This window comes from Agelaius phoeniceus, chromosome 4 (genome assembly GCF_051311805.1).
Source record: "Agelaius phoeniceus isolate bAgePho1 chromosome 4, bAgePho1.hap1, whole genome shotgun sequence".
In the NCBI taxonomy this organism is placed as follows: domain Eukaryota; kingdom Metazoa; phylum Chordata; class Aves; order Passeriformes; family Icteridae; genus Agelaius; species Agelaius phoeniceus.
The window spans coordinates 30,238,631-30,261,043 of record NC_135268.1 but is presented as its reverse complement, the minus strand read 5'-3'; the positions used below and the strand labels follow the sequence as shown (position 1 = coordinate 30,261,043).

The window sequence follows — 22,413 nt, the reverse complement described above, 5'->3', positions numbered from 1 at the left end:
GATGCTGTGTAAAGAGCCAAAAGATGCCGAAACTAAACTTACAGATGTTGCAAAAGCAGGGGAAGAGATTGAGGCGGAAGACAGGAAGACACAGCTAGGAGGGGAAGATATGAGGGACATGGCATGAGTACTTATAAAAAAAAGAAAAAAAGAAAAAAATCTTATCTAAAGTCAAAGCTATCAAAAGGCACAGTATGCTATCAATTCAGGGACATGCACCTAAAATTGCCCATTGAAATTCTAATATTTCTTTTCCTTTCCTAAAGGAAACTTCATTTTCTTTCGGCAAGGGAAACAGTATCTTGTGAAACAGAAAAGAAAGGCTTGCAAACACTCTGGAATGAAGATAGGATCAAATGAAATACAATTTAAAAAAACCTACAATATCAGAAAATTGGGAGATTTAGTGCCTTCAAAAAATGGTCTGTGAGGAAATGAACTGCAGTGCAACCAAGGAAACCAGGGCAAAAATAACCTCACGGATGTTGCCAAAGCAGGGGAAAAAGTCAAGGAGGAAGACACAACTTGGAGGGGAAGATATGAGGGACATGGCATGGATGCTTAAAAAAAAAACCAAACAAATTTCCCTAAATTCAAAGCCATGAAAGTGCATGGCATTATGTACTAAAAATTGGTGGACAGGATGGAATTTATTTACCTTTCATAACTCATTTGTGTGTTCATGATATTCTGTGTAATTGCTGATTGTGCTGAGGGGTTTCCAGAAGTTCAAAGGGCTGTGGGATGTGATATGTGTTGCACAAAAGAGGTCAAAAGGCACAGTAGTGTTATGGGTCCAATGTTCAGCACTCACAGAAGATCTGTTTAGCAGAATGACCATTTGAAGTGATAAGCCTGTTCTTTGGGGAATATTTTTCAGAGTTGTACTGTAATATACCATGGGACTTGGTGTGGAAAGTATATTAAAAGTATAAGAACATTTGCCAAAAATGAAAAAGCATCCATGGAAGCTCTAAGAGTGTTACATCATTATAAGAAAGCTATCTACTGCTTTATATAATATGCTTCAGAGCAGCAGCAGCAGGACTGGTTTCCCTGCTGGGCTTTGCTGGAAGCTGCAGCATTCACCCAACTGGGACAGGGGCAGAGAGGAGAGGGCCCAGTTCACTGAGGGAGATGAAGGTGGGAGGCAGCAGCAGAGGAGGGGCAGAGGCCTTTGCTCACTGCTGAGAACAAGGGTGTGGTGGAAGGGATGTGATGTGAGGGGGAGTTCCCCCTGTCCTCTGGAAACACTTTTGATTGAGTGCACTGCATGGGACGAGTTTGACAGAAAACCTTTATTAGTAAAAGCATTTTCCTGGGAGAGACATCCTTTTATGTCCTGTCTGGGCACAGCAGGACCAGCAGTGACAGCAGCACAGGTGAGTTCCTCATTCTCTTCTCCTGGTGCCCCACAAGGAGAGGTGCTGGGTGAGAAGGGCCCGGGCCAGGAAAGCATCAGCTGTGCTGGTCCATCCGCTCGGCTTCCTTGGCCGTGTCCCTCAGAAGAGCAGGACAGTGCGGATACTGAAAGGTGGAAGGGAAGGGAGGGTTGGCTGCAGCTCAGGAGCAGGCAGTGTGGCAGGCAGGTGTGCCTGGGGACCGGCCACCTTCTCTGTCATGCAGCCTCTTCCTGACTGAGCTGCATGAGGCATGCAGCAGCGGGGCAGCCTTCAAATCCCTGCTGAGGGGAGGCCCTCACGGGATAAGGCCACAGGATCTGTGCTGAGCTGAACCATGAGCAGGAGGGGGTTCACTGTGCTTCACATGGGCTCTTCCCTGTGGGCTATGGCAGATCTTGCCAGCACTCAGCTGGGAGGCCCTGCTTCCTCAGAAGGCTCAGGTGCTCTTTGGGAAGCCAGTGTTGCGTGCTCTGCCTGTTGGAATTTTAGGAGAAGGTGCTGAGCTTTGCTGAACCTCCTGCTGGTCAGGGTCTCACCTTTTTCCTGCACGTAACAACTCAAATCCCTCGTTCACTTTAGCGAATGGCAGCGTGTGCGTGATCAGCAAGTCCGAATTGAATTTCTTCTCCAAATAGCCGGAAACTAATTTGGGGATACATTCTCTCGTCTTCCAACCTAGAAACAGGAGAGAGCAGCTGCCTGAATAATGGGAGAAAGGCTCTTTTGGTAAGGTAGTGTTACTGTCAGGGTCAGGACCCAGTGACCAGTGCTGGTGCCACACCCTTGTGAGATGTTTTCTGCTCTTCAGGATGAGTGGGTTACTGTGTGAAACAGATGGAGGATTATTTGCATGTCTAATACTAATGTTCAATACAGGCAATGCAGTGCTTCTCTTTAGTTGTCTTTTACTTGAAAACCCTCTTTTACTATGGATTGTCAACTACCAAGAAAGGAAATACTGAATTGTTTAGACTGCCTTCTTAAATACAATACCTCCGAGTGCAGTTCCCTTCCATGTACGCCCAATCAGCAGAAGTGTGGGATCGATGGAAATCTCTGAACCAGAATCCAGTACCCCAACCATCACACAGACACCAGTGCTCATATTGCAGGAAGCCAAGGCAGCAATCTGGTGGGACAGGCAGGAGAATGAGAGAAAGCCATGATGAGTTGGTCATGGGAGTGCACTTTTTGTGCAATCTCCTGCTCCTCCCTGGTAATCTGAAAACATGCATCTCCCCTTGTGGAGCAGACCTGGAGAGGGTGGGGCTTCTTTTAAGATTCATGGTGTTTTCTCTCACAAAGATATGCCCAACAGTGCTAGCAGCCTGTGAGGAACTTCCCATGGAGGTGATTCTAGTCCTGAGAGGAGCCTGTGATGATCTGGGAGGGAGGACATGTGCTGATGTTCCACCTACCATGGTGTCTGCGTGGCCGATGGCCTCAAAGGAGTAGTCCACGCCCTGCCCGGTCATCTCAGTGAGCACCTCCTGGATGGGCTTCTGGAAGTCTCGAGGGTTGATGCAGTCGGTGGCTCCCAGCTCCTTGGCCTTGGCAAACTTGTCCTTGTTGATGTCCACGGCAATGATGCGCGAAGCTCCAGCTGCCTTGCAGCCCATGACAACAGAGAGGCCAACTCCTCCGAGGCCAAAAACGGCACAGGTGGAGCCTGGTTTTACCTGCACAGATGGGAGCCTGTGAATCTCTAGCAGCAAGAGGAGGAGGAGTAGGTTTCTTTTGTACAGGATTGATGAGGTTGTGAGGGTGACCCTGGGGTGCTAAACACGCCTGATTACTAACCTTGGCTGTGTTGATGGCAGCCCCATAGCCTGTGGAAAACCCACAGCCAAACAAGCAGACTTTGTCCAGAGGTGCTGCAGCATCTATCTTGGCAACGGCGTACTCTGGGACCACAGTGTATTCTGCAAAGGTGCTGACCCACAGGAAATGATGGATCTGCTTCCCTTTGCATGAGAAGCGGCTGGTCTTGTCCGGCAGCAGGTTTTGTGGTTCAGAAAAACTGTGGAGGAGATGCAAGTATTTGTATTTGATTGAGTGAAGCTCTGATGGGGGTGTCAGATTTGTCATAAAGTCCATCCCATGTAGGTGTAGGGGAAGGCAAAGTAAACTTACTGGGACTTCTGGCAGAAGTTGGATTCAGGATTCTGGCAGAAGATGCATTCCCCACACTGAGGGAGGCAAAGGGGGATCACTTTGTCTCCTACAACAAAGTGGATCTCTGTTAGGTGCCTTTAGCTCCACAGTCCCTGCGGGCATTGCCTGTTGAATCACCTCTCCTGAACTTTATGATGGTAGAAACCTACAATAAACCCTCTGCTTTCCCTTTGAGGATGAATGCTCCAGGCCTCATTTGTCAACATGGGGAACAGATTGGAAAACTGGACATGAGAGTCCAGTGCATTAAGTCTGCACTTAGTTTTTTAACCAGTGACTCAGGAGAAGGGAGAAGTTTCTGAGCTCTTGGCAGAGCTTTGAGGCCTGAATCCTGGGCATGCATTTGAGAGTGTGTTGGTTACCTGGTTTCACAGTGGTCACTCCTTCTCCAATGCTTTCCACAATCCCAGCTCCTTCATGGCCAGGAATAACTGGGAATTCCACATTAGGCAAGGAACCTTTCAAACCATGATCATCTGTGTGACAGATGCCTGTGGCCACAATCTGTTCAGAGAGGAAAGAGTAAATGGTGATTTCTAGAAATAATCCAGCCACTGTTTATTTCAGTTTGTGGAACGATTTTCCACAGAACTTCTCTGGGCAGTTAAGGTGATGAGTGGACACTGATCACTTATTATACCCAAGCTACAGCCACAAGAAGAGCAGCTACCTCAAGGGAGAAAAAATTATTGAAAAGTATTTTTACCTTGATCCGGACTTCCCCTGCCTTTGGGGGTGCAACTTCCACCTCCTCAACAGAGAGTTTGCCCGGGGCCCAGGCAACAGCAGCCCTGCACCTGATAACCTGGAAACAACCGAGAGGAATACATTGCAGGGAAAGGTTCACCTTTGACAACAGCCCAGGACAGTTGTCCTACAACCACCAAAGCCAAGGCTGCACAACACATGTCTGTGCACACTGCAGCACTCACTTCTAGAGCTACACAACTGCCCTGTGCTGTTTTCTGAGGGTTGCTGGTTGGGTGGGATTTGGTGGGGGAAGCAGAAGCATTGGAGTGCTCAGCTGTGTGTGAAGCCAAACAATGTTCAGTAACACTGGCTTTGTGCGAAGTGTGAAATACAAAATGAAGTGACTGGTTCATCTGGGGTACGGGCAAATGTGACAGCAACATGAGTGCTTCTGCAGGTTAAGGAAAGCAAGACAGAACTTTTCCTTTCAGTGAGCTGAAGGTATCTAAAAAGAGGCTACAAAACAGTCCCAGCCCAGCTGGTAACTGGATAATATCTCTCCTTGCCAAAAGGATGATTTATGTGTGACATGGTGCAAACCCTTCCCCAATCAACTCAAAGCAGTTTGGCATCAGCAAGATGGGGCTTGCAGCCTGAAAAGGGTATTGCCATGGACAAGGCTGAGTGCAGGAGGTGAGCGGCTGAAGAGGGCACCACTGAAGAGCTGCGTTTGCTGCCAGAGCAGGAGCACAGGGTGGGATTGAGCAGGAGGGTGTTTTTCAGGGAAGCACAATTGCATATTTTGTCTCCTGAGCAGCCGGGCAGGACGGAGGGGGAATGCACTACCGAATGCAGGTCTGGACACGTGCAGTTGCCTGAGAGCAGAGTCTGGTGAAATTCTCAGGGGTTTGGGAGAGGTGGGGGAGTAAGGGAAAGGGAGGAAAGAGGGCACGCGGAGTGGTGTGCAGGCTGAGCCTTCTGCAGCGGATTTGGCCGAGAGCAGGGCACCTCGGAAAGGAGGATGGGAAATGCCTTGTCCTTACTTTTCCCGCAGTGGCCATGTGGTCTTAGCAGAGCTGTGTCTGTCGCAGGCTGGAGGGAAGCTGCTGTCTGGGCGTGTTGCAGGATCCGCCAGGCGTGGAGCGGGAGCAGTCCCGTGCGGCACCGTCTCTGGAGAGCGCTGGTTAATGTGTGCCGGGTGCTGGATGCTGGGCGGCACAGGGAGTGCTGAGGGGAGGAGCTGGACAGCGTCAGGGAGATGGATGGGAGCAGAAGTCCTCCAGGCAGGCTTTTATCAGTGACTCTGCCCTTGCCTGCCCTCCCTGCCTGAAAGGCTCAGAGAGCTCAGAAAAATTTGGTTTATTTGTTCCAGATGCTTCTGGCAGGTGTGGAGGGAGGAGATCTGCATGACTGCTGGGGCTTCCTTGGCATCTCCTTTTTGCCAGGTTAGAGCATTTGACCTGGTGGCCATCCACACCACAATATTTGCAAAGAAGTTAAAAATTAAAAAAACCCCACAAAATCCAAATAAAGGCAGTGAAGACGTGGCATGGATGACAAACATACGTCACTGTCTGGGTTGAAGCTTTTTACTGTCTGTGGTATTGGAGCTATTTTCACCACAGCACTAAGAGCAGAACGTCTGTCAAGAAAGGAATTTTTTTTTCCAAGGACACATTTGCTTCACTCCTGTGTAGCCAGGTTTGTTGGTTCACACCCCCTGGGCTCTTCAGGTTCCCCCAGAGCTGTTTTCTGCTGAGGCATTGGAAAAGGTGATGTGTAGGAGAGACAGGATGAGTGAAAGTTTATTGGAGGACCAGGCTAAGATGAGCACCGTGCGTGTTTGGGAACTGTTTCTGTGTTTGGGAAGAGGTCAGCCCCATGTTCACGTGTTCAGTGCCCACAGAGGTTTGTGTTGGTGCTTGTTCTTGAATGTCCCAGCCCTTTCTCATGGGCTGAGGGGGAGGTTGGTAGCAGCTGCAGGACCCAGAGTTGGCTGGCCAAGCCCTCAGCTTTCAAGTACCCTGAACATATCTCCAGCTCCAGGGATGCAGCCCAGCTGCGCTGTCCTGCCCCAGCAGCTGTCTGAGCTCTTACACAGAGCATGGCAGCCCTGTGGTGGGACAGTGGTCCCAGCCACATGGAGGTGCTGCTTGGCATTCAGTTCTCCAGCCCTGCTGGTCAACTTGACCTGTAGGTGAAGTCATGCTCCTGTCTTGGAGGTGAGCAGCTGGCTCTAGAGCAGACATGCACTTGTGGATCACTTTTATCTGTATTTTAGGTAAACAGGGATGTTTAACAGTTTTTCCCAAGAAATTTCTACTTTTTCATACATTTGTTTGCACACCTCTGGTAGCCTCAATCAGACCATGAACGATGATGATGTATAATTTCCCAGGAATAAGGAGTTTTAGAATGAAGATTTAAAGATTTTCAGTATTCAGCCTGGTCAACCTGTTGCATTTAAAAAGAAAAAATCTATCCTGACTTCTAGTATGCTTTGTGTATCTTGTTAGAGAAAAAAAATGTCACTTGTCCAGAGCAATTATTTTCACTGTCAAAAATGTGATAACCTCTGAACAAAACATGGGCTTCTTGTCTCCCAGGTATCTGTGTAGCACAGCTGTTCTTATTACTGGGATCTGTGGTCTCCATCTGATAACCTGGAAGCATTGGAGGGAATTATGTTGTGTGGGAATGATAATTTGGCTTTGATGCACTGTCAGGGAGCGTGATCTTAAAAGCATGTGAAAATAGAGCTGCACACTGGAGCATGTGCCATTTTCTGGGGGAGTGTCTGGGTGGATGGGGTGTGGTGGGAGAGCAGAAACATGGGAGTGCTCAGCTGTAAGCAAAGCCAAGTGATGTTCAGTTAAACTCTGCTGTAGTTCAAGGTCTGAGGAAACACCATTTGTGCTTTGTCTGGTAGTTAGATTGCTTCTCTGGAAATTACTGGGTTTTTCATGTGTTTGGTGGATTTTTTGTGGTGTCATTATGTGCTAGTGGACAGTTGGTGCTCTGATGGGGCATGTGGTCTCTATTTGCTGCCAGGAAAGCTCCTAAATAGAGGCTTACACAGGGCTGTGCAAGAGCTGTCCAGAGCTGTCCTGGCCCTCCAGGAGTACCTCAGAGCCAGAGAGTCATCAGGAAGGGCTGTCAGAAACCTTCTGTCCAAGCTATACCATCACACAAACAAATTCATCTTCAGCCTAGTGTTGATGAGGGTCTGCAGGGCAAAATACTCTAGGAAAGTATGAACTTTTTGTTGTTTCTCAGTCAGAATACACTTCATTCCTCCATGTGAAGACAGATCTAGATGGCTGCTTTATAAAATATCCCTAATAAAAATTATATAATGGGTTTATTGTTTTGGACTCCAGCAGCTATTGTACTAAAGATACTAACAGCTGGAATTTACTATGCTTGGCAGATGACAACCACAAAAATGGGCTTTGCATCATCCTGAGGAGGACAGAAGTGAGGTTTGTTGTACTTCAGCTCTTTTACACTGACGACTGAAGTTCAGCTCTCAATTGTTGTGTAAATTTAGTTTATAGACATGTTTAAGGTTAAACTGTAATCTGTTGATTCTCAAATCATTAAACTGTGATCTCTTGTCCTCAAATCATGAAACTAGCTGTGCCACTCAAAGACTCTTTCTGCTGACACAAACAGGTAAGTCATCCATAGCACAGTCCCCTTGCTTCACATGGCACCTCTTCTACCCAGCTGCCATGTGTGTGAGTGCCTGCAAGCTCTGAATAGTCCATGCTAAAGATATGTCAATGTTGACCATATTTGCCAAGATAGAAATAGCCTTGTTTCTGTTTCCACATTGCAAATTCAGAAAACTGTAAGATGCTTTATGTTTGGGTTGTTGCAAACTGTTACCACTCACCTGTCTCTTCCCATTTATTCTGTATTCATACTTTAGAAATTAAGGAGCCTCCCCTTTGTATAATGGAAACAAAAAACTTGATGCACATTCGTATTTCTTCACTCTGCTTCCCAAACTTCAGAGGCATTTGTATAAATTGGCCAAAGGTGTTAAACCACACTGATCAACAACTAAAACAGCCTCAAGAAAGAGGCATAAAGGTAAAAAAATGCCAAACCACCAAATACAAACCATAACACAGAACAACAATATGCCAGTTTTACATAAAATATTTGGGAGTGTTAATCTGGTAAAATACTGAGTGGTGAGACATTTGCCAGTACCTAAATCTGTGGAGATTCTCAGTTCAGTTGAAGAATAGAGATAATTTCTCCCAGGCTGAGCCTGGGAATCTTAGAGGAAAGAATTAAAACAATTATTATCTCTCTTTCTGTAACTATTGTTAATAGTTATGGTTCTTCACAGTGTGTGTTGCCACTGCTTGGGGCGTGGCGTCCCGGGTCGAGGACGGCTTGGTGGCAGCGCCTTTGCCACACGGGCCAAGCACACGCACACACCAATGTGGTGGACGGTGAAATGGCGTTTATTAACGGTTAGGCAGGGTCATTTATAACGGGGGTTAATGGTCAACAAAACGGGAGGCTAAGTAATGGTAAAGGAGAGGGGTTCTGTCTGCCCGTAACAACGTGAGAACTTGTGGCTGGTCCCTAATCTCCCACACAGTGTGCTATTCGTAGTCACCAGTAGTGTGAGTTGTTTCTACTTTGATTCCAATCAAGTATCACTTTATTGAGTTACATTATAAGAGACCTATTACTTTCATTAAAGTTAGCCTTCTGATCCACCTGGAGACTGGAGTCTTTCTTTCCATCCCTGACTCGACAGCGTCATAAGTCTATGATTTACTGAAATTATTAATTCAAACACATGGTCACCATAAATTTTAATTTCTGCTATATCATTCCTTGCTTATTAGGCACTGGAATGATACAGTCCTCCAGGATAGATACACAGTTCTAATCTAGCGTTTCACTATGTTGAACTGCATGTACAAATTTCTTTAGCTTGCAGTGTTATGGAAGCCTAAACAAACAGGAAAGTGTCTTTCCTTTTTATTTTATCAAAAGATTGCATATTATAAGTAATTTGTAAAAATCCAAACTTTTTTAGAACATCTGTGCCAGGAGCAAGTCCTGTAATTCATAACTGCCTATTAAAAAAAATTGCAGCACAATATAAAGAATATAAAACAAGAATGAGGAGAAAGAAATAGAAGGAAAAAGATGGTTTCATTTATAAATTCTGTGCTTGAAATGTGGGGTTTGAGCTTGATTCTTTTATTCAAGGGTAGTGGTAGATCTTTCAGGAAAGCCTTGGTTTGCATTTCATGTAAATTGTATTGGAGGACGGTGAAGTTCGTACTGGTGCTGAGTCATCCGCTGCTTAATGTCTGGGAATCCTAAAATGTCAGGACACTGCGGATGCTGCAATATAAAATGACAAGTTAGTGACTAGAAAATCACCTGGGCTGGCATCAGCAGAACACTGCTGTTTTCTCTGATAATCAGTGTTATTGCTGTCAAACAGGTACTCCCTCCCTGCCTGCCCCCGCCCCAGCTTGCAGCAAAATGACAGAACAGATGGGCAAACTTTGCTGCAGATGTAGAGAACAAAATTCACAGAAGACTGCCAAGCCTTCACTGATGAAGCCCAGGGCTCCTGGTAATTAATTACCAGCTACAGCCAGAGGAGTTCCTCAGAGAGTGGCTTAGACACATCTTTCCAATTACAGAGTAACTGGTACAGCTTATTCTGCTCTGAAACACTGAAGTATTATACTCTGTAAAATGATCAGCTGAAACACGCCTCCATCTTCAGGATGACTATCAGTATTTTAGCAAAGCTGCTGGCATCTCTGTCCTCACCACTTTCCCATTTGTTATACTAAAGACTAAAACTAACATTTACAGCCTATGTAAAATAAGGACAGTCAAAAAATGAAGTGTGTGCTGCATTGTTAGAACCTGAGAACAAACCTCAGGGGCTGAAATTCTGCTGTTACTTGCTTTTTATATTCAGAGCGAGGAACATCTAAAATAACTGCTAGCAAATGACAATGAAAAGAAAACATTAATGTAATTCTTCAGAAAGTTATAAACATCTAGAACTTTCAAAGAGGGTAGTCCCCACACATACTAAGATCTACAAATGTATTTCCTACTTCTGCTAAGGACAATTTTCAATTCTCATGGTGAGTCTTGTTAAATGTCTCTGTCAAAAAATATTTCCAATTTCATTACCCTGTGAAAACAGTCTGAGCTGAAATTTCATAATATTTGAGGAATGCCCAAGAGCTAAATTCTGAGTTTGCAATGTATATATATCCCAAGTACTTTAATTTTTTAAAAGCTCTGATGCTCAAGGTAAAGTACCCAGTGACTTTAGGACCAGTTGGACTGGGATTCTGTTCCCTAACTCACAAGAGAAATAGGCTATTTCTGTGTTCCTGCTCCTCATCCTGAAATGTTTCTTGGAATATGATGTAGCTAACCTATGGCATTCTACAGCTTGGCACTCCCATGCTCCCTTGGTTCTGTGCTTTTTTCCATTGAGTACTGGGACTTCCTCAATTGTGCAGTCTTTTCTCCCTCTGCCACCCAGTGTCTCTGCTCAAACTAGAATCCGAAAGTTCCTCTGTAAGGGCCTGCTGCACTTCAAAAGCTGAAGGTTTGCTGACTTTATGACTCCAGCTGCAACCCATGGGAACACACTGAGAGGGATTAAGGGGCATGCTGGGCTGCCTTCCCCATTCTCTGCCATGAAGTCAGACTTTGTCTTACCATAGATCTCCTTTAAGTTATTTATACAGAACCTTTCCAGTGAAATGATGCTTACCTCTTCCCTGTCCTTAGAAGATCAAATCCTTCATTGATCTTTGTGAAAGGTAGTGTGTGGGTTATTAGTGGATCCAGAACAAACTTTTTCTTCATGTAGTCAGCAACCAGTTTGGGAACTACATCTTTACTCTTCCAGCCTGAAAAAAACCCCACAGAAAATGCATGATGAAATTAAATGCTTCTGAAAATTCATAAAACCCAGGACAGCTTAAATTTTTAGATAAACTTTCTATGGCAGAGTAATGGGATGAAATGTGGCAGCATGGCTTTACCTTTGTAACACAGGATGCTGGCAGAAAACATGGGACAAAGTGCAGCTATTCCACATATGGCAAACCCAGCAGACCAGTACAAATGTCAGTCCTTACAGAATCCAAACTTCCCCCCACATCAAACACTGTTCCAACTTAATCACATCATACAAAAGCCAGAGTGCTGACATCCATGTTGGTAAGTTGAAACTTGATTGTCTGCTCAAAACTGGGGAGTGGGTGGTGGATGTTTCTCTCTTTTCTTACAAGCACCACTAGATAAAGTGTCATAAATAGCGTAAATAGTAGAATGCCCTTCCAGAGGAACCTGATTTGTCTCTGCTATTTTATTCAGGTGTCTTTTTGAATACATAAGAGGAACAGGTCATGAGTGAGAAAACCTGTTGTTGGAAATAAGTTTTCTGTGGCCTTTGAGTTCAGTGATCTAGGACTTGCTGAGTGTGGGACTGCTGAGAGAGCTCCAAAAAGAGAAAGAATGGGAAGGGACTGTTGGCAGCTGGCCAAGGGCTAAGCTGGGGTCTGACCCCTGTGGAAATCAGCTGAGTATAAGCCCTGATGTCCTTTACAGTCCTGACTCTCCATCTATCCTGCTATCTCTCCCTCTCTTTCTATTCCTCTATTGCACTTGCTCTTTTCCTCTCTTCCCTCTGTCCTCTCTCCCTCTTTCTGATTTTCTCTTTTTTTTGCTTTATCTTCTACTCTTTATCTCCTCTTATCTCTCTCCTTCTATTTTTCCTCCTCTTTATTTTTATCCATCCTCCTCCCTCCCTTCCCCCTCATTTTCCTTTTCTCTTTTGCTTCTCTCCCTTTTCTCTCATTTTCCCTCTTTCTTCTTCCTCCCTCTTTTGCTCTATTTTCTGTCTTCTTATATCTCTCTTTGTCTCTTCTTCTCTTCCCTTTCTTCCCCCTCCCTCCCCTTCTGTTTTTTTCCTTCCTTCACTTGACATTATAGTTCCCATAATTAATTCTATTTCAACTTCTTTATCAGCAAAACAACCACCAATACTGCTTCCAATAACAGAGCCTAAGCAATTAACATCATGTATGCTGTTTCATTCAAGATGATTTACAAGTTTCTCAAGCCAGGTAAATCACATCTTTTCAAGTTCTTACCTCCAAACACGGAGCCTTTCCAGCTGCGACCGGTGAAGAGGAGCATGGGATCAAAGGTGATCTTTTGTGCTGCAGGGGGCACTCCCACAATCACACTGACTCCGTAGTTATACTGACAACAGGCCAAGGCTGCAGTCTGCATTAGAAAGAGAGGGACACCCGGGGTCAGGCAAGATTTGTCCTTGGGGCACAGAAGTTTGAATTCCATCTCCTCCTCTCATGGCTCTGCTTGCAATTAATTTTTTGTAACTGAAACCACATAAAAAATTGTCCATTTTATCTGCTCACACCATTGTATCTGCTCTCACTGGTTAAGTATATCCTAGCTTTGCTCTTCTTGCCCATTTTGTCTCAATTATTAGTGATAAGTCACTTTTGGAGAGCATGAGAAATATGTGACATGTAGCCACCCTGGTGTGGCCAGGGCACTACAGTGAAGTTCCCTTTCCTAAATTTCTGAGTATACTTCTGTCCCTGCATCTCAGTGGCCGACAGCTGGACTTAACAGGTTTGAAGTGAGCTTGGTACTCTGCCAGTGGCTCCCAGCTCCTCTTCCTCCTCAGTGCTTGGTGGCTTGGTGAAGGGAGTGCTAAGGAGTGTCACCCCCTCCTCTGGTGGCATACCATGGTATCCGTACGGCCGATGACCTCGAAGGAGTAGTCCACACCCCCGCCGGTCATTTCAGTCAACACTTCGTGGATGGGCTTATTGAAATCTTTGGGGTTGATGCAGTCAGTGGCTCCCAGCTCCTTGGCCTTGGCAAACTTGTCACTATTGATGTCCACGGCAATGATGCGGGAAGCTCCGGCCACCTTGCAACCTATGATAACGGAGAGGCCAACTCCTCCAAGGCCAAAAACGGCACAGGTGGAGCCTGGTTCCACCTGTAATAACAACCATGTAAACATGGTATATCGTTACAGGCTAGGGAAAGTACCATGCATTTCCTCATTGTCAGCAGGATTTCGCTTAAGCCACTTCTTGCAATTTAGAGATTACCTGCTGAGAAGGAATTTGCACATGGATACCTGCTAGTGCAGTAGCCAGCTGTACTGTTATAATGCTACATGTGACTAAGAGAAACTCTCCCTAAAATACACTTCTGAGACCAGGTTTTCATTATATGTCTCAGCTTTGGGTTTACACACACCTTTTTTTATGAAGCTTTATGTTCCAGTGGTGTTAAGATCTGTAGTGTCACTCAACTCCTGACAGTGCCAGCTCTAAAACTCACAGTCATATATTGCTGCAATTGTGAGTGTTGCCTATATGTGTTGCTTCTATCTATTCCTAGACTTCAGTTATAATAAAAAATGAACTCTGTTGTAACATTTTTCTAGGGGTGATAAAGCTATGAGGGAAAACACTATAGATGGTAATACATAATTTTACTGGATTTTGAATTGAAGACTTCTGAGTACTCTAGAGACGGAATCTGAAGTAGGCAAAGAGCTAGTATCTTCTTTCCACACTGAACTACACAGAGTCTTTACCTTCTGGCTGCCATGCTGACAACCCACTTGCAGGCTACACAATCTTGAATGGACACCATAAAATATCAGAAACACCCAGCACAATATTTACCTTGGCAGTCTGCAGAGCAGCCCCGTAACCAGTTGAAAATCCACAGCCAATTAGACAAACTTTTTCCAGAGGAGCAGCAGAATCGATTTTTGCCACAGCAGATTCATGCAGTACTGTGTATTCAGTGAAGGTACTTGTACCAAGAAAGTGGTGAATTGCTTTTCCTTTACAGGTGAATCTGCTGGTGCCATCAGCCATTAATCCACCACTTGTACCAAGACTGTTTGAAAGATGACCAGAAATAATGGCAAGTGAAACTTGTTGATTGTAATCAATTTTGGGTAAAGTCAAATCAAATTAGGGTTGTAAATAATCCAGGAAAACTCACTCAGTTTTACTGCACAGATTACCCTTGGTGTTTAAGCAGTTCTGGCACTCCCCACACTGTGGAACAAAGAGTGGAATAACCTTGTCTCCTAGAAATAAAACAGTAATGACTGAGGATTAAAAAAGGCAAACAAGAAGCATGCAGGTAAAAACATGAAGTAATTGTATTTCATCGCCAGGCAAATATGCACTAGGAACGCAGCCATAGTTTTATTTCCTCCTGCTACATTTTTAAGATGAACCATCTCTCTGTGTTTTATATAAAATACATAATTAGGGCAAAGTTATGACAACTAATTTTGATATGCAAAATTTCTGGTGCCCTTCCACAGAACTGAGTGAGACCTATGTCATAAAACCATGTTATCTACTGACATATCTTAAGTACTTATTGAGCAGTTTATTGCATCTCCTGCGTAAAAATAAAGTAGTAATACACCTTCTTTCAGTAAAGAAACTGAGATAAAAATTGACATCCACCAGGACAGCAGATTGGAGTGCCAAGATAACAGGGCTGTAAACTGTGCATACAATGAATGGGGAATTAAACATTAATTTGTCAGTCCTTTTGAGCATCTTTACTATATAGCAGTCCTATTAATGTTGTGTTGAGTACAAGTAGGCAAAATACTTGTCTGAGAAGCAGTGGCACACACAATCTAAGCCAGCATCTCTAATTCTCTAGCACAATTCTGTGATTAACAAAGGAGCACATAGCTTCCCAGTGCAATTTTTTCTCCTATGCAATTTCCACAGCAATGATATATGGTAAATGCCTAATAATCTCTAAACAGGTACTTCCTAATACATATCAGTTTATGATTTGTCAGTTTTAAAATGTGGCTAATCCTTGATACATTAAAAGTCAAGGGAAATTTTTGATTTCCACCAAAAAATGAAAAATACTTACAGAACATTAAATGCCCCCACTACCTCAATTCTGAGTTAACTTAGAACTGTGTTATGGTCTTAGTAATCATATTGCTAAAGAAAGGTTGTACAAGTGGAAGCTCTTTTTCAGAACTTGGAGGTGTAATTTAAGCAACATCTGAGAAATGCGATTTTGTGCATGTATGTGTTCAGGCCTGCTATTTCAGCTCACCTGGAAACACAGGGCAGCTAGAATTAAACACAGAGATTTATGAACCCAGACATAACAGAAAAAGCAGCTAGAGCTGTCACTGAAATTTGCAATATACATATTTGTTTGGAGGTAAAGCAGAAATCTCTAATAAATTTTCTTGTTATACATACCAACCTGCTTTGGAAAGACTTCATACTTGTCAGTATGGACAAAGACACTGGAAGTACAGAGGTGTTAAAAGTGGGCTACTCAGAGTGCCTGGAAATTCATTGATTCTGTGTAGATTTTTTTCACTGCATATTTTCTCTTAATAATTAACCCTTGTTAGAATTTTTTTGGTCCAATAAAAGTGTAGAGGAATCCCATCTCATCTTGCAGCACTTGGCTGAAAATTGTCCTCCCTCCCTCACTATCTGTGCACTGTGGTTCAAAGGGAACATAAGGAGAGGAGCAGCTGGTCCAGATGAGTGTCCTCAGAGCAATCCAGCCCTCAGGGAGCAGTGCTGCCTCGCCTGCACTGGTGCTGCCTACATGCAAAGCCTGCAGCAGGGTGGGCACCCCAGCTGTGCCCTGGTGCTTTTAAAGTGAGGTAAGACCTAAGTTCTGGTCAACTTAAGTCAATGGATTCTTTAGCTGTTAAGAGAATTAAAAGGTGCTTTGACTTGTTTGTCATCTAGTGCTTTGCTTTGCCTTATCCTTGAGAAAGGTGAGCCACACAAACTGTTCAGAGAACCTGCAGCTAGCACCTGATTTCATATGAACAACAGCAAAGACTCTATGTTCTTAGTCCCACAACAGGAAAAGCACTATGTAGGTGGAAGGCAAGCTGCAGATGTTTTTTGCCAAAACCAAAAGAAATTGAGTAGAAAATCTGAAAGTATATTGGGGACACAGAAAGGCGTAAACAGTAGGTTTATATCCTTTGAGATATCCTTGAAAAAATTGAAATTGGAATATTTTCCTGTGCAGTAAAAATACTCACGAAAGAAATAATCTTTGACTTGAGGAGTCTGGAAACTTAGCACAGGATTTATTTTCAGCGCTGTTTCATACCTGGCTTGACTGCAGTCACTCCCTGCCCAACACTCTCCACAACACCAGCTGCTTCATGCCCAAGAATTATTGGAAAAGGCATAACCAGTGCACCAGTCGTCACATGGTCATCAGAGCGGCAGATCCCAGTGGCCACGATCTGATTCACAGGAAAGACAAGAATATTTCTGCTTTTAACTGTGTCACGTCATATGTGGAAGTGAAATGATGTTCTACACTTGGAGAAGCCACATGCTTCTCCCCAAAATCCAATCTGCACACAATAAATCTACAGGTAAAACAAATTTAGTTGTCTGATTTAAGATTTTCATGGTGTTTATTAGTCTTTAATCTACAGGGCAAAGCCCCTTTGTGAATCTTTGCTGTGCAGTACTGAGCTCTATAGGGAGTCCGATGGTTTTTCTGCAGAACCAATGTTCTAGCAATACAATTGTATAGGGAGAACAGAGTAAATTAAATTATTCCTAATATTTATATATAAATACTTAAAAAGAAAAGGGTGAAATATTAAAAAGAAAATTGTGAAATATTGTATAAATATTATAAAATTATGTAAATACAAATTAACCATCACATATTATTTCTAAACATATAAATATTGTGCATATTTTGTATTTATTACATTTAGATTATATGACAATGTATAATAGATATTTTATATAAATGATGTATTATAGAATGATTTTATATTATAGATAATTGCACAATAATTACATTACTGTGCTGCGTATATATTTAAAATATTTGTATATATTACATTAAAAAATTTAGGCTACATAGTGTTTTATACGACATTTTGCCTTTTCTTCCAGCTAGAACAGCACTATTTCTTTTGAAATATTCAGGTATGTGTTTACAACTTTTATTCTGACAAATGGATTTGTCAACCCCATGACAGGGTTTTCCTCACGTATGTAACACTTGAAACTGCTCAAAAATTAAGGCAGCTGCTAAATTCCACTGAGGCCAATATCCAGGTAAAAAAAGAAGCTCCCAGGCCTAATGAGCTATTTCCTAGCACAGATTCAAACAAAGTAAAATAAATTTTCTTGCTCCACACTACAGGAAATTCTGATTTTTGCCTTGTACTGTAATTTTTTCAGCCTATTAGAAAAACAGATGTCAGTAAACAAAAAATACAACCCTGAAAATATATATATTTTTTAAAAGAACCTCATTATCAAATTAAGGACTTTAAGCATGTTTCATAGGAGCTCACTGATTAGTAACTACTTTCTAGTAGAATGTTTTCTGACCGGGTCTTAAAAATTTATAGAACTAATTCTGATTAAAAGCAAGATAGAATGCAAGTCATAGGAGTTGTAAATTTTATTTTCAGTACTTTTACGCGCACTTCATGTTCTTTTGGTGGGGCAACTTCCACTTCCTCAATACTGAATGGTTTGTTGGCTTCCCACAGCACTGCTGCCTTGCATTTAATAACCTGCAAACAGAGCAAAGAAAATGGGAACAGCACTTGCATTTTCAAGTCACCACACAGATTCTTCCCTTTCTGCATACGAAACTCCTGCTCATATTTGTGTAGACGAGAGGGAAACTACAGGGAAGAAAGCCAAACCAAACAACAAAAAAGTCAACACCAAAGGTCAGTGTAAGCCTGTTTTCCCCCCACCAAGATCATATCTGACTTTGCTCATCATTCTGTCACTTCTGTCAGGTTTTCAGCTGCATGTGTAATAGTCTCCTAGGTAAGGGGATACCCTACCCATTCTCATTGCTCCTTTGTTAACTTCCTTGGTCAATTTTTTTTGCTGTGTTGGATTACTTGTCTGTATTTCTGTCTTCCTGATGATGGCACGCTAAATGATGTCACTTATCAGGCTGTGATGAAGTCTGTATTGCCTAGAACTGTCTGTGTTGGGAACTGACAAAATTGCTAAAAATGGAATTCAGAGCCTAGTACAGCTTTATAAACATTCTAGTAGAGCTCAAGTTCAGCCATGAGGTGATGGCTGAAAGGACACCTGTGCAAACTGATGTAGCACTACACAGAGGTAATCTTGAACAGTCGCTTTAAGTGCAGTATTATCCATGCTAAGGTACCCCCCTTCTCGGAAGGGATATTTGACTCAGGTAGATTTACTACCCAACTATCCAAGACAGGTTTTTTTCCATCTCTTAGACTGAAGTTTGTCCATTAACTCTTCAGGCTTTGTCCTGGTAATGACAGGCCTTAGGGTTCCTCTGACCATCTGCCACTGAGAGAAAAATCCCCTCAAAAAAGAGAAGAGCTCTGTCCACACCTCATCCCAGGCCCTCAAACAGGTTTCCTCCCTGCAAGCTCAATCCTAGTGTATTCAAAAGCAGTGGGACCTCTCTGTCCCCGTAATTGCTCTTCCTCCTTGGAGGTATTTAAAGATATCATCCCAGGTCTTTAAACAACCCCAGTCCCTGAAATATGATTTTCCTGGGTGACACCCTACAAAGTCCTCAGTCCTTCTGTTAAGTCTACTGACTGCAAGTGTTCAGGTAGCATGATCTTGAAAAGGAAACAGAGGGGAATCAAATCCAGGATGCAAGAAGTTTAGCACATGCATATTTATCCTGTGTGACCAGGGCAACTTAACACCAGTGTGCTGCAAAAGTCACAGGGGAAAACAACAAACAAAGATGTTTTTAGTATCAAAGCTTTAGAAGTAGATAATGTCTGATTATCCACAAACTGAAAACTGGTAACAAAGAAAATAATTACTAGGAAATTCTAAACAAATAAAATAGCAGACTTCCAGCAGCTAGACACAGAATTGGGGTGGGCACAATGCTTTGAAAAAAATGCATCAAGAGATATTTGCACTAAATTTAAATTTAATGTTTAGATGCAAGTGTGATTAGTGAAAAATTCACAAGTGTGGTCAAAGATCACATTTCAAATGGCACCAACTTACTTAAAAAAATGGCAGTATATATATTTGTATTGATCCCACATAACACAGTGATGATCCCATGACTCATACAAAGTACATGTAGTGTTTCTAAGAACGAAGGTCAAGAAATGTGGATTGCCAAGAACAAACAAATCTCTCCTATAATGAGACATTATTAATTATGTATTTTTCGGACTGCTTAGTCCCTGTGAGCTTTTATGGATTGCAACAGGATCCCACAGATGCAGCAACAGCACGCTATCACCCACTTCATCTGCTAAGACAAGAGCTGCCAACAAACAGTTGTTTCTGCTCGTGTGTTCTACCAGCCCTGTGAGTTACTGCAGTGGGGGAGGGCAGGTGTAGAAACACACCCTTCTACAGGACACACATTATGCTGCTTGGTTACATAAATTGCAATGTAACTCCTGTGTTATTCCAAGATAAACATAGTGAAATCAAAGCAGTTAAGCTACATCACAACCCTTCATTTACTGAGCTCCATCCAATGCTGAGTAGGGGACTGAACTTGGTGAATTTACAGTAAGCTACAATTAATTTTGCACTTGCAGTAACTCAAAGTTTTGTTTTTTTTTTCCTTTCTCTTTTGATTTTAGAATAGTGAAGACAGCTGGCAGTAACAGCAAATGATCTTAGAACTATCTTAAGGCACATTCTAGCAAGGTGCATGCTTTCAATTGTTTTCCATTTCTAGTTGCTTGTCCCTTAATCCCTCTTGCAGGTCCCTGGATGCCTGTTAGCATCTTGCCAGCAGTGCAAGAAGGAACATGTATTGGTATCAACCTCCACCTCTCTTGTTATCTAATTTCTAGCAAAGATATAACTTTAGTCACAGCTCAGTATTGCATTGCATGTGAAATTTACTTCTGGTGTTCATTAACTAAAGTTTGAGACTTGTTATAAGCATATTCAAATTTAATGACTGTCCTAATGGCAGCACAATTCACCCTGAAATTTAACACAATATTAGCTATATCTTCTTTTTAGAAAACAAGCTGATAGAATTATAAATAAACTAAAAAGAGTTTAAACTTCTGTAGGATCTCAGAATGGAAACTGGTAGATAAATACATTAATCTAAACACTTAGTACATTCTACAATATTTTAAATTATCCAATCAGAGATTAAAAAGTTTGCTAACCCAGACAGGATGTTATACTTATTCTGGTGCTGTTACCTTATGTTGCCTCAAATAAACTATTGCCTTGAAGAGTTAACAACCATTTCCTAAGAAACTACAGTAGCCTGCAAATAAAAGCAGCTCCTCTGTACCAGCTTCATCCTTAACTTTAATCTGTGCTATACCACCAGGACTTACAGTGTCCCTGAAAAGAATTCACATTTAAAAATGCATTACTCAGCTGCAGCAAAGAAATTTTCCTAATACAAATTGTTGCTTACTTTGCCTGCCGTGCTCATGTTGACCGCTGTGTCTGTTTCAAAGCTTGCCACCGCTGATTTCTTGTGCCAAGAACGCAGTTACCCCCAGAGCAGCTGGGTTGCTGGTACCACAAGTCCTCTCCAGCACACGGGAACCTGGCTGTGTGAAGCACTTCCACGAGTGGACTGCTCTGACCTTTTAGCCAAGCCTCCCAGCTCAGAGTCCCACCCCTTAATCAGAAGAAGTGCTGGAATGAGAGTGAAGCACTCCTCTGATTAAACCGCAGTCTTTCAGTGCTTCCCTCTTCCTGACTCCATTGTCATGCTCTTCCTATCCTTTTTTGCAGCTCACCTGTGGTTGCCCTCAATGTCATGGAACAAAAGCAACAGCCCTGGCTGGAAGCTATTTCCCTTTTTCCACCTCCCTGGAAGCTGATCTCCCAACCCACTACTCTCAGGGGCACAGTAGGTGCAAAGAGAAACAGAGAGAGCGGCTCTTGAATTCCCAGCAGCAGGGACACAGTGAGAACATGAAGGCTTTGCTGATGAACTTTGGTGACACTTACAAGAGCCCAGTTCATCCATTAAGACATGGGGTTGTGAAGCTGCTTAAGAAGCATACCCCGACTGTGTGGCTGTGGCTGCATGTGCTCCTGAATTCTTAGTGTTACAGTCTGGCTACTCATTAATCTGTTGGAATGGCTTTCTCTTCACTGTGTCCAAGGACAATGTGCCAATCATGCCAAGGGCAGAACAAAAATCAGTAAGTCAGAAGTGATGTGACAGAATGTTTCTTAGCACATGCAACACCCTGCTTGTTTTGTGCCTGACCTGTTGGTTCTGCCAATACCCACAAGCACAGCCCCCATCGCTGCTCACGTGCCCACACGCCCACACACTTTCCCTCCTGGCACTACATGTTGGTGCAAGGGATTGGGTGGAAGTCAGCGCTGCATGCCTTTCCTGGGGACTTCAAGCTTCATCTATATTTAAATTATGCCCAGCATCCTGAAAACAAGATTTTTTCTTTCATAAACACACAAAATAGAGATAAAATGTTGCATATAACCTGACTAGTAATTACTAAGTATAGCACTCTCTCATGTTTACCTGTATGACTTTAATTCAAGAAGAGATTCTTCTCTTCCCTGGTCATGCTGACTGCTCTATTTCTGATCCAGGCCAGGATGCCACTGGCCCTCTTGGCCACCAGAGCACATGCTGAGTCATGTTCAGCTGCTGTCAACCAGCACCTCAGGTCCTTTTCCTCCAGGCAGCTTTTCCTGTAGTGCTGCCTGGGGTTGTTGTTACTGAGGGTTAGACTTGGCACTTGGCCTAGTTGAACCTCTGTGCTGGTTTGGGCTGGTGCAAAGTTAGTTTTTCTTCACTGTGGCTGGTTTGGGACTGGGTTTTGGATTTGTACTGAGCATAGGGCTGATAATGTAGGGATTTCTTGGTATTGCTAAACATGGTTTATAGAGCCAACACCTTTTCTGTGTTTCATATGGCCACACTGGTGAGGAAATTGGGGGTGTGTGGGAGGCTGGGAGGAGACAAAGCTGGGACAGGTGACCCAAACTGACCAAAGGGCTGCACCAGACCACATGACATCATGCTCAGTATATAAAGT

At 43.2% G+C, this 22,413-nt stretch overlaps 2 protein-coding genes across 2 annotated transcripts; both read right to left on the bottom strand.

Moving 5' to 3' along the window:
* Window positions 1-1,326: 1,326 nt before the first annotated feature.
* LOC129120507 (alcohol dehydrogenase 1-like) lies at window positions 1,327-5,440 on the bottom strand. Its single transcript, XM_054633146.2, has 9 exons — window positions 5,312-5,440; window positions 4,285-4,383; window positions 3,941-4,082; window positions 3,537-3,624; window positions 3,204-3,423; window positions 2,822-3,082; window positions 2,397-2,532; window positions 1,940-2,078; window positions 1,327-1,527 (listed from the first exon to the last, which is right to left on the bottom strand). Exons 1-9 carry the CDS (start codon window positions 5,327-5,329, stop codon window positions 1,503-1,505), a joined length of 1,128 nt encoding a protein of 375 aa, XP_054489121.1. The 5' UTR covers window positions 5,330-5,440; the 3' UTR covers window positions 1,327-1,502.
* A 3,374-nt stretch (window positions 5,441-8,814) lies between these two features.
* On the bottom strand, window positions 8,815-20,822 carry LOC129120694 (alcohol dehydrogenase 1). Its single transcript, XM_077176615.1, has 9 exons — window positions 20,805-20,822; window positions 17,845-17,940; window positions 16,497-16,635; window positions 14,361-14,448; window positions 14,033-14,252; window positions 13,072-13,332; window positions 12,449-12,584; window positions 11,062-11,200; window positions 8,815-9,650 (listed from the first exon to the last, which is right to left on the bottom strand). Exons 1-9 carry the CDS (start codon window positions 20,820-20,822, stop codon window positions 9,626-9,628), a joined length of 1,122 nt encoding a protein of 373 aa, XP_077032730.1. The 3' UTR covers window positions 8,815-9,625.
* Window positions 20,823-22,413: the final 1,591 nt, after the last annotated feature.